This window comes from Haliotis asinina, chromosome 1, assembly GCF_037392515.1.
Source record: "Haliotis asinina isolate JCU_RB_2024 chromosome 1, JCU_Hal_asi_v2, whole genome shotgun sequence".
Taxonomy (NCBI): Eukaryota; Metazoa; Mollusca; class Gastropoda; order Lepetellida; family Haliotidae; genus Haliotis; species Haliotis asinina.
The window spans coordinates 85743479-85755957 of record NC_090280.1 but is presented as its reverse complement, the minus strand read 5'-3'; the positions used below and the strand labels follow the sequence as shown (position 1 = coordinate 85755957).

The window sequence follows — 12479 nt, the reverse complement described above, 5'->3', positions numbered from 1 at the left end:
AGATTACCTTAGTCTAAGGTAATCATAGTGCAGTATTAAAGAATGGGAGTTAGGTTAACCTTAGTAAAGATTGCTTTCTAAAAAGAGCCCCTGGCTGCTATGTAAACAGTAATATAGTAATGCACAAGTATACTATAAATGGGCGGTTAATACTAATTATTACCACGTAGAGGTGTGTCATAATACCTTCGAGTGATTTGATTGGCTAATGCGTGAACTTTGACATTACTGGTACTACTTTCATCACTCATTCCAGTCATGATTTTCATTCAAGTTTCCACACCTGTGAGCATGTAAAACGAAAACACTTCTATGGAATTAGATAAAATTTATTTCATTTAGTGTGGTTACTAGCATTATTTCATTTCTATGATAACTCAAGTTTCTCTAATAAAAACGAAAATAAAACAATCTATAAAAATACGTAAACAAATACGTCTATATGGCCTCTCATGAGTGTAAACAAATATGGCGTCGCCCATAAAAGCTATATTGATTTCGTCAAAACTGACGGACAGTTGGTTGGAAGAGTTGTAAATGTTATCAACAGATTGAATACCTTCTGCGTGTATGTTATCAGGGCTGCACAGTAACACACAACATCAAAGACGAGCGGCGCTCTTGTATCTCTATCACTGCCACTGTCAGCCGCATCCATTTGCGTCCTCCCGCACAAACATATTGTCACTGCCATGCCTCACGTGTTTTCTTATGTAGGGGTCAAAAGCACTTCCCAGAATCTGAACAGAAAAGGCTTGAAATCGTCTTCGTTTGAGGTTGTAAGCTGTGTTTTCAGACCCAATGTTCGGTGGAGTCTTCAACATAAACATCGTATCTCGACAAGTGGGAATTTCAAGCCGAGATGAGACGGCGTCACTGGCATGCTGCGCAAAGCGTCGCCGAATTATTTACAGTAACTCGTCCTCCAATGAAGAACATTAAGTTCAACTATTTGAGACAGACAGTTCCCTGTTATTCACATTCATCTTTGCTGTTGAGTTTGCCCCTCATAATTAAAGGGGCACTGATGCGGAGCAATTTCCGTGGACTGGTGTAAACTTTTGTTATTGTTTTTCTCCCGTGAGTACCCGGATGATATCCCAGAATTCGTGACTGGTTCGTGACCTCTGCTGCGCAGTCCGTAAGCGCAATTGATAGTTTAATTATAGACAGATCAACTGGGGTGAAGTCATTTGTACTTCATTACAAATGTATTATGAAAACAAATGAAACACTTTGAAGGTTAATCATCTGCCAGTGGTAGAAATGGTAAAAACCATTAGTCCTAGTCTTCTTAGGGAACACTTCTCAACATGACGACTAGCCGACAGTGATGGCCGACTGACGTTCGGGCAAGATTTAGGTCACGTAGTCAAGTTCAAAATATTTACACCTCACAAGTGTTTTGATGAATTACGTTATTGCTTTTAAAAACAAATCAACTGAAAAGAATTACATTTTCATTACGACTTGATTCTGTCTTAATTTGTTTATTTTCTTGTGATTTGGCGCCGTATGGGAAATACATTGTCTCTACGCAGCGGACGTTTTCCTGGAGTGAAGCGGTTGACATTCCAATCACCAATATGATGTATTAATCCGCGTTACACGGTTCTATATAGGAAAGCAAAACATTGCTTTATTTTAACGATATTTTCACTTTTTAGAACATGGTTAATAAATAGGATACAAAACTCGTTCCCCTTTTATATCAAATTTATGTCCCTCGTGTTAGGGTCAGGGTTAGGTTTGGGTCAGGGTTAGGTCAGGGCTAGGGTCAGGGTCAAAGCTCGTGACAAATCAAAATTATTTCACTCGGGACATAAACTTGATATGAAAGGGGCAGCTCGTTTAATATCCTATAAATATATCGGTTAGGGTCAGGGTTAGGGTTAGGTCAGGGTTAGGTCAGGGTCAGGGTCAAAGCTCGTGACAAATCAAAATTATTTCACTCGGGACATAAACTTGATATGAAAGGGGCAGCTCGTTTAATATCCTATAAATATATCGGTACATGCGCTGCCGAGTTATCACTTTGGACTTCTTTCAGTCTCACAAGAACTATAAATATGGAAACGTCCTTCCAACAAAAAAGGTCCTTATAGTCCACACACTTTTCTTGCATCACTACAACCATGTACGTCACTTCCGCATTCACCACTGAGAGGGAGTATTTTCTCGCAGAGAAATTTCCATAGCAAGGACCATTCACTGTGCTGTCCACCCACCGTCCACAACAAGGGACGCTCCGGTCATCTGGTCAGCTGCGGGGGAACACAGGAACGCTGCCATTTCGCCGATCTGTCAAAATTAAGGTTTCAGAAAACTTGGAAACCCGAAAATAGAGGACCTGAATCTACAATAGTTAACATGATATAAACTAATTATCTTCCTGTTCTTTAAAGATCACAATTTCCAAACATGGCATTAAAAGACAACGATAGTCAAATGTGTATATATTTACACATTGTTGGATCTCTATTCCGACAATAATGTTAATTTCCTGTGACGTTATCAAGCTTTTCTGAACCTCTTAACCTGTCACATAAATACATAGATAGTTCAACCAATTTGTAAAATGACTGAAATGTACTTATCCTCGAAAATAATGTTGTAAATATTTATCAAAACCAATGGAAAGTATGCTTACATGTTCCAGCTTGACTGGCTGTTTAGAAGCATGGACGCCAACAATTTGAGCCTGAAATGGTTAGGGATTTAGTTATCAATATTTCTCCAGAATTGTTCACTATCGTAGATCTTCCCTAATGTCGTAGTGAGCCGCTCTCCAATATTCGCAGCGACATGGCATGTTTTCGTTTACTACTTCAAGAAAAACAACTGTTTAGTCGAAAGGGAAGCAGATAATATAAGTGTACCATTAAAAAAAGTGGGGGATGTTCCATTTTGCGAGCATACCGCTAGCCATGACCAATGCCAATGGATATGAGAAAAGTAGCATATATCCAGAAAGATTAAATATTTTCAAAGAAGTGAAATGAATTTCTCTTCATAATCTGTTTCCTACTCGGCTTCATCCTTTGTGTAGCCGGGTGTGGTGTATAATGTCCAGCCACTGGACTGCTAGTCACAACAAGCACAGTTCTAAATGAGTGATGGAATTTATTGCAGTGCCAAAGTTGGGAGGAAGGCTGAAAAGAGAACCTCCCTCCTGTAAGAGTTCATGCAGACTGCATGAGGAGGGCAGGTGAGAAAGGAAGTGAGATGCTAGAAAGTTATGTCAGGTGGTGGAAGTTTCTAAAAATACAGAAGGGGAAGTCCAGGTGAAGCTGGAGAGGCTGCTAAGGGTATTGAAGACTGAAGATGTTAGTGGCTGACATTCAACTGTAGACAAGGACAACATAAAATACCATGAAATGATGACAATGACAATATGTATGACAATATGTATATATAGTTTATGGATATGATGTGGATGGGATTATGAGAGGATGGTATTTATGTGGTTACAACTAGTGGTTATATCCACCACCCTGCTGCATTTGCATTTCATCAAACTTGTACATACAAAATCTCATACCTTCTGCTGATAGTATATGTTTACGAAACTTTTCAGAGTATCCATCGATTATAAGAACATGGATGGAGACCTTACACACTGGATCATCCAGAATATGATTTTTAAATGATCTGTTTTAGTGGTGTAATGTGTTATACCTTTGCCTCTTCTAATGTTATTCCCTGGTCTCGAGATCTATCCTCGACTTGCTTCATAGACACTGGAAGTATACAGACGTAGGTATGTAGGACATCAATGTAATTTACACACATTGAACGCTGCACTAGGCTGAAAAATGTCGCAGGAAAACCAATTTCCGCTGTACATGTACCGTATGTTATATATTGCATTGTCTTCAGTTTTATATTTATATTTGTATATGTGATAGTTGTTTTCATCCATAGGTTTTATAAGATGTGTTTATGTGCCATGAGTGTTACATTAATTTTAGTCGAGACATGGCTAGAATACTGCCCAGGCTACTGAGACCTTCATTGTGCGTGCGTGCGTGCGTGTGCGTGCGTGTGTCACATCCTCTTTTCTCCCAGATGGTTTTCACAAAAGTACAAATACCAACATCCTAGTCAATGCTTCGTGTCACAAAACTATAAGTAAACAAATTTAGCCCATTCTTAACACAAGGGCTACGGTGAAAGTTGAGAATTCTTAGGGCTACGAACGTCTCGAAAATCTAAACGCTGGACATTAATATTACACTGGTGGGAGTAATGACCTCACAAAATTATACACGGTTGAAGATTTTCATATTTTAGGGTTACTTTTTCAGCAGCCGCAACATTTCGGTGTGTCCAAGGTTCGCGGTTACATGTTTGAGTCCAGTATATTGTCACGTTTTATTTTTGTTTGTTTGTTTGTTTGTTTTTTCTTAATTTTTTTTTTATTTTGTATTTTTTGTTTTGTGTTGTTGGGGGTGTTTCCCTGAACCACAGTCGGAGGTCTGCCAGTAATTGAGTCTGAAGAAGATAATGAAGTGACAGACGTCATGAGCAACGATCTACGAAACTGAAATACGCTGACATGCATCAACAATTCAGTGAGGTTGACCACCCTATCCCTCTTACAACAATTATGGTGAACAGCAAACAAACGTACATGGCGTTTCAACATAACCAGGACAAATGGCGTTACACGTGACACCGGAACCAGCCGTCTCGATGGCAACCGTCTGTGCAAAAGACAAAAGTCACATATCAGTGAGTAAACTAGAGCTGTGAATTGACACACACTACCATTCCACGAACTCCAGAGACTTAATAACACGTAACTGTATTGAGGTTTGCGACAACACACGAGAGTTCTACGTCACTGTGGTGGTCACAGAATATGATAGTATGGACACATAAGGCTGCACAATAAAAACATGAATGTTTCTATGACACATTTTTTTCAAAAGTGACGAGGGAGGTTGGACTTTTTATAACATTTCGATAGAGAGATTTAACACATTTTTATTGTTATTTTCTCTCAGACATACAGCTTGGGAAGTTTAGCACGCGTTAATGAGTAGCAGATTCAGTTACACTCGTTCTTACAGACACTCATTGTTATAGCGGACAAATGGATGATCGGGACGCGGCCATTTTACCTTTTTCAAAATGGCAGTAAAATATCGTCACGCGCACTATTAAAAGTGACGCGCCGATGCCCGAGAAACGTTTCCCCGTTTTTTTACTTAGCCTTAAACACTGGACAATGAGGATATATAAATAATATCATTTCTCAGCATCCGCCATTATGCATATTCGTCGGATGCCCAGCGTGAATTCCAAAATTTCCTGTCCGTCTTAAAAGGAGAGGATACACAACAGGAGCTACTGTCTCTCGAGTCTGAGGATGCTAGTTTTTATCAGAGTGATGAGTGAGTGAGTGAGTTTAGTTTTACGCTGTACTGAGCAATATTCCAGCTATATGGCGACGGTCTGTAAATAATCGAGTCTGGACCAGACAATCCAGTGATCAACAGCATGAACATCGATCTGCGTAATTGGGAACCGACTTGGTGTCAACCAAGTCACCGAGCCTGACCACCCGATCCTATTAGTCGCCTCTTACGACAAGCATAGTCAGAGATATGAAAAGAGTTGTGGCAGTGTACGAAGATACTCGAACAGAGCTGACCAGTCCTTTTTCATCCCTTTCATCCCGGGCATTAGATAGGGTAACGTCAAAAGTACCATCCATTTCTGACGGGACGGAGGGGTAGGTTAGCGGTTAAAGCGTTCACTCGTAAAGCTGAAAACCCGGGTTCGATTCTACCCATGGGCATAATTTGTGAAGCCCATTGCTCGCTCAACCGCACTGAAATTCTGAATAACAGGATTTATATACTACTAGTAAACTCGTGTCATGTATAGTTTACAGAATTATGGGAATAACTCGGTTAAGGAGCAGCAATTCGCTGTGCGGAGTTACGTCTCTTTGACATTAGTTTCGAATCCGGGTTCGCGCTGATTATGTTTCTAAGTTTATCCGCACCTTTCTCGCCGTCGCGGGTCTCCGCGAAGTAGTAAACAGTTTAATCTTCTAGTCGAATTACGCGCCTTGATAAAAACACTCTGGAATACATCTTACGGAGGGGCGTCGACTCACAGACAAGTTGTATATAGTACCTTGGTAAATCCAATGATGCCATGTTTGGCCGAGATGTATGCCGATTTGTTGGCTGAGGCCACGTGACCATGAGTCGAGGACATGTTGATGATGCGTCCCCATCCTGGAACAAGGGTCATTTTCCAACAAAAATATTCACGGTGTTTGAGGAATAATATTCAATTCTGCTAAATTTTATGTTAACAAGTAATCGCATTCTTCACTCGAGACCAGCACCAGTATGGCTGACTGCAAAACAAAACCGACTGGGGAACTAAGAATAGAACAGTTTAACAGCTTGCATAAAGAATGCGTTACATTTGGGATTATACGTTTTCATGAAAGCACAGTTTATGCCTAAAACAATACTATGTACCTTGTTTTATATCATCCTCGATAACTGGTCCGACTGTATTTTTTACTAGCCACGGGCTAGCGGGCTATTGGCTATTATGCATACTGCACCTCAGTCATGTTTTCAGCCTTGATTTAGACTTCGTAAATAGAAACATGACATCGACGATGTGTAAATAGCGTAAGGAATGATGCATTAATCAACATCGTATAAACTGAGTTTAGTCACATAACTGGCCATAACTGTCTCTCTGGTACTCCCCTTCCACCCAGCCCGTTCTGCAGCGGTAAAGTCCTGCATGGAGTAGGTCTAGATTCCTCAGGGTCAAAAATGTCAAATCTCACTGGAGATCCTTTGCAATTTAAAGGAATTAATTGTTTCTATCGATATATATTCAGAGGGGTTATTATACTAGGGGTTAGTCTAATCTCATCAGTGCCATGTCCCTTCAGTAGTATTTTAACCTTTTCTGTGTACTGACCTTTGACCCTCATGCGCGGTAGGAATCGCTGAGTAAGATGAAAAGGTGCCGTCAACATCACAGCAATCATGGCGTCCCATGTCTCTGTAGGGAAACTCTCAACAGGACACACATGCTGGAACCCTGCAAGGAGAATGTATTAAACATCGTCAGCTGCGAAGCTGTCGAGACTTGTAATGAACTGTGTGTCTTTATGAACTGTCTGTTTGTAAAGGGTTATGGGAGAAAGTGGTTTGGGTGACCTTTTGTGCGCGTTCAGTTCAGTAACATCTTATACCATACTTCAGTGAAAGCTGTCATAACCGGCACCTGTGTAATCCAGCTAGTTGTCAACGCCGGCATGAAATCTAAGTCCTTTCCATGGCTTGTACATTTATCATCAGCTATGCAAACCGGCACATTGTCTAAAACGGACGGTTTCGTAAGTCCCAATGCGTGCCGGATTCGACAGCTTCCATTGTAATTAATTTAACGATACTCAAGGGAAACGAAACTGTATGTACAGCTACAGTCTCTCATATCATGTTGTGTTCTGTACACATGAGCACAAACCTAGATGTGTTTGTCAGGTCTGGTATGAAATCATTAATACACCAAATCAATACACTATTTATCATCCTGCCATAAAACCAAATTCTTACCCTTTACAAGTGTAAATACCCGTTTTGTACTTATGAAAATCTATGAATGGATTCTTAGTGAAACACGTCAAACAGCAAAATGTCGTGATTGTGTATATAAACCACATTAAGGATGATCCGTATTTGGCCAACCACATACAGGAATGACGACTTTGGAACACGCTCGATGCATACAGGACACGAACATTATATAATTACTGCATTAGTTTGTGTATCTTTTCCCATGGTGTCTAGAGTTGACCATCGTTATGTAGGCAGTTGAACAAATTATTATATCCAGCAATTATCCAGCATGTTGCTGTATCACCGATATATACTGAACAGCAAAAGAAACGCCATTTAAATAGAAAATGATCTCATAGAAATAAGCGTTTATGTTTATGTCTTCTATTTAAAAACTTCTAAAAAATCCTAAGCTACGTTTATTTTGGTGTTCAGTATACTTCAGTAATATTCACATACCTGCATTATTTACCAAAATATCCAGTCCTCTAGGGTAGAGTTTAAGGACATCGTTGTGTAGTTTTTGTATATCGCTCAGCTTTGCGAGATCCTCGCCTGAAAAATGTGTGTCTACACCGTGTTGCCTGTAACATATTATAGAACAAAACATCTTCATTGATTAATAATCTACACATGTGACATATAGATCTGTGACTTATCAAGTCTGCATTACAATATCGATCAGTGAATCGTCTTGGTTATGTCTGATTATTTTCATACAACGGTCATATTGTGCGAAGAAAAACAAGCATACATGATCCACACTATTTATACAGATGATGAGGTTATCAGTTCGAAAGACTAATGCTGCCATATTTCTAGCATAAATTATTTTTCCCGTTGAATGTCTCGTTATTTTAATCTATTTTAATTGTCGAACTACATGTATGTCGACTATTTTCCCAAGGCTTCGATCTATCCACGGGGTTTTGAACGAGATTTCAACCAAAAAGGTAACTAAGGCTGCAAAAGAGAACAAGAACAAGAACAAGAACAAGATCACATATCAATTGTTATACAGATATCAGATACGGATAGTTGTTTATACATATACTGGAACATTCAAAGGTTGTGCAATGGTTCTGGGAGTGCCCCACAACGAAGCACATGACACATGTGGGTTTATTCAAAATTGTCTCTGTTCACCCTGCAGAAAATGGGTACCCGGTGGCAAAAGTCATGTGACTGTAACCTTCTAGCGCCTGTTAGGCAGCTTGGGTTATCCGGGGTGATAATATGCTTGCTTTGACTGTTAGCGCTATGAGCATTCACCCCGTGAGTGGCGCAATATAAATGCCCCTATTATTATTAAGCGTGCAATCGTAAAGAAGCGTTTCCCCAACGTTTATAATTTGTTTGTCAAATCCAATTTTCTAATGTATATTTTGTTTTGCCCTGCAGTTTACAAAGGAGAAATAATTACACTCGACAACAGGATAATTTATATTCCGCATGACAACTCCTACCTTGCAAAGTCTTCCTTGAGGTTCTCGAACACTTTCGCATCCCCGAGTCCATTCACAACAATACTGCACCCCCTCTTGGCCAGACTGTGGGCGATTCCCAGACCAATGCCACTTGTTGCACCCGTTACCAAAGCAACGAGGCCTTTCAGAGAACCTGGAAATGTAAAATATGATAAGGATAGCAGCTCTTTATTCATTGAGATTTAAGCTGACAGTTTGATCACTAGGGATTTTCATCTAACGGATCACCGAAGGGCGATAACTCTGTTCACACCACCATCAATAATTATTCGGTAAAATCCTAAAAAATTCAGAGAATCCAGGGAGGTTTATACATATTCAAATCTGAATCACACAATCCAGTGATCAACAGCATGAGCATAAATGTATGCAACTGAGATACGATGACGTGTCAACCAAGTCAGCGAGCCTGATCACCCGATCCCGTTATTCGCTTTTTACTACAAGCATGGGTTGCTGAAGCCCATTTGAACTTTGTTAAATTACACCAAACTATAGTTTGTACTTCAATAGCTACATCATATAGTGCACTCATTCCTTCTGCACGAGATTACCTATAGCATTCCTGTACGTGAATATGTGGAACATACTTTTTATGTCACGGCGATATTTCAGGCGAGTTGTGACCAGATACGCGCATGTTTTGGAGGCTTTTTTCGTGAAACCCATCTCATCACACGTGGGGTGACGTTTTAGAAGCTAGCTTGAAATAGTTATTTGTTTGTTTGATTGGTCGACATTCTGGACCAGACATCCAGTGATCAACAGCATGAGCATCGATCTACTACGACATGTGACAACGTATGGCATGCTGAAGACCAATTCTACTCCGGATCTTCAGGGGTCCAAAGTGAAACAATCGAACATTTTACAACAATACCATCAGTAGCGACTTCACAAATAATTAATTATGCCCCGTTAACACCTTTTAATTTAGCACTAATAAACTTGAGCCATTTACACCTCGTTAATTGAAACTGTCACCTGTACCTCTGTGGCACTCTATTCAGTTTCCTTCTGTGTCCTATGAAATCAGTGATGTGTGACTGAGAGAAGTGCCACAGAGGGAAGTTACCGTGACAACCACGTCAGCGAATCTGACCACGACACAATTATAAACTCAGGCAATAAATCGCCAGCCACTTTACAATCCCTCTGCTACCTGCACGGTACCTCAGCAGGATTTACACCACCTCTCTAGCACCTGGCAAATGTTTGTATGCCAGCTTCTTAAGGTTGTTGTAAGTTGTGTGACAAGCACATCTCAGTATTATCGTATATTTGTATTGTGTATAAGGCTGCATAAACAAATGTTTCTCGGGCATTTTTTTCCAATGTGACGAGGGCGGTAGGACTTTTTAAAAAAAACAATATATAGAAAAAGTGTGAAGAGAAAGGAACACATTTTTATCTTTTCTCCCAAAAATACAGCTTGGAAAGTTTAGCACGTGTTAATGGGTTGTAGATTAAGTCACACTCGTTCTTACAGACAATTATTGATATAGTGGACAAATGGACGCGGTCAACTCAACATCATTATTTTTACATGGCCATAAAAACATTATGACGTGCACAAATAAAAGTGACGTGCTGATGCCCGAGAAACATTTCACTTTTTTATTTAGCCAAGTAAATCTGATTTAGCTTTACCTTCATTATCAGAGGCCATCTTGACAACCCCCTCGTACAATCGGGTGAAAAAATATATAAAGTCAGTTATGATTGATTGTTAGTGGTGAACTTCCTGTGTGTGACTGGAGGTCACGTTGACGAGGTCAACGTGTGTTAGGACCGACGTTTCTTTCTGGGGTGATCACACAACTGAGAGGGAGTGAATTGGAGGGAGGGGTGGGGTGGGGTGGATGAGGAGAGGACAATAAATAAACGATAGAGAAGTGGAAAGAGAAAAATAAAACACATTAAGTGAGTTCAGATTTATGCCGCTTTTAGCAATATTCCAGCAATATCGCGGTGGGGGACACCAGGAATGATCTTCACATCTGGGGAATCGAACCTAAAAAGAGGTCACGTGTCGTCGAATGCATCACGTTCGTTGCAGAGGACAAAGCAATTTCAGTGTACCACATGTTTAATTTCATCCTCCTCTTTCGCCGTTATCATATCACATTTTGTAAATGATCGATTCTGTAATGATTCTCTAATGATCAATGAAAAACAATGATTGGTATTACAAGCACCGCCCCACGACATCGGATGACATGGAGCTTTCATGTCAACGAGCCGGACTACACAATCCACTCAAAGGTCACAATGACATATTTCAACATGTACCTTTGGCAGTTTTGTTTGTTGATTAACGCCACACTCAGCCGTATTTGAGCTGATATTGCCGGTTAAACAACAAACCTAGATCCGGATACCTAGAATGGAACCTGGGGTAAGTGCTCGATGGTGTACACAACTGCAGATGAAATGTTTGGGCATCCGCCACTTACCCGACATTCCTCTACCCGACAGTCAGTACAGCTTGGGATCACGGGCTATATATTTTTATCTACACGCTCGATTTATCACAGAACTTCGATGTTAGTGATGGAATTGCAGTAAATCAAAACGGAAAGTCTTGGAACTATCCACAGTCCCAGTAATGTTTAAACGCAGAAAAGTAGGTAGGTAAGCCTGGTCTCAATTTGTAATGCAAGTAGCGACTATTTGTTTGATCTCGTCAGGGATAGGAGATTGTTGGTGGGGGTCGAGAGTGTACTTAGACTTGCGGAGGCTCTGTGACATTAGTACGATAGAGATTTTCAGCTGTTGGCGGTTATTTTCGCTTGAGAATTCGGCAATACTTGACTGTTTCCGTGAGTGCACAGACAAGAATCTATGTATGCATGGCTTTACCTCACTTCGAACGTTATTAATACAAAATCACGGCGAGGAACGCCAGTAATGGTTTTCAGATACTGCTTATGTTTGTTGTTTCATGCCGCACTCAGCAATATCCCAGCTACATGATGACAGTGTTTGCAATGCTTTAATTTCCCAGTTGGTCATTAGGGCCCCTAGCAGGCTTTTTGAATCTACAGGCCCTGAATGAAATCTGCAGGGCTATTTTGTTAAAGTCAAAGCAATGAACACAAAACTAGACTCAACTTGCGAATCTTATGGCGCAGATATACGTTTGTATTTATTTAAGACTGGTGAAATACCAAAAAGTGAAAGTGTAAGTTATCGTAACATGAAGAATCATTAATAATGCAAAAAATAAGGAGCAGATTACATTTGGAAAAAAGGACAGAGAATTTACTGGGTCGCAAGGGCCTGCAAATAGTTAAAACTGCCGGTCCGATACAATGCCAAGCGGCTTGGGGCCGACGATTATTCGGATGCTGAATGATGGTATTCTCTGAGTGAGTGAGTG

General features: G+C 40.3%; 1 protein-coding gene across 1 annotated transcript; it reads right to left on the bottom strand.

The window, feature by feature from the left end:
• Window positions 1-1457: 1457 nt before the first annotated feature.
• LOC137283717 (D-beta-hydroxybutyrate dehydrogenase-like) lies at window positions 1458-11768 on the bottom strand. Its single transcript, XM_067815385.1, has 9 exons — window positions 11554-11768; window positions 9077-9230; window positions 8070-8194; window positions 6967-7089; window positions 6151-6254; window positions 4634-4706; window positions 3679-3740; window positions 2651-2701; window positions 1458-2301 (listed from the first exon to the last, which is right to left on the bottom strand). Exons 1-9 carry the CDS (start codon window positions 11558-11560, stop codon window positions 2209-2211), a joined length of 792 nt encoding a protein of 263 aa, XP_067671486.1. The 5' UTR covers window positions 11561-11768; the 3' UTR covers window positions 1458-2208.
• Between the last annotated feature and the right edge of the window lie 711 nt (window positions 11769-12479).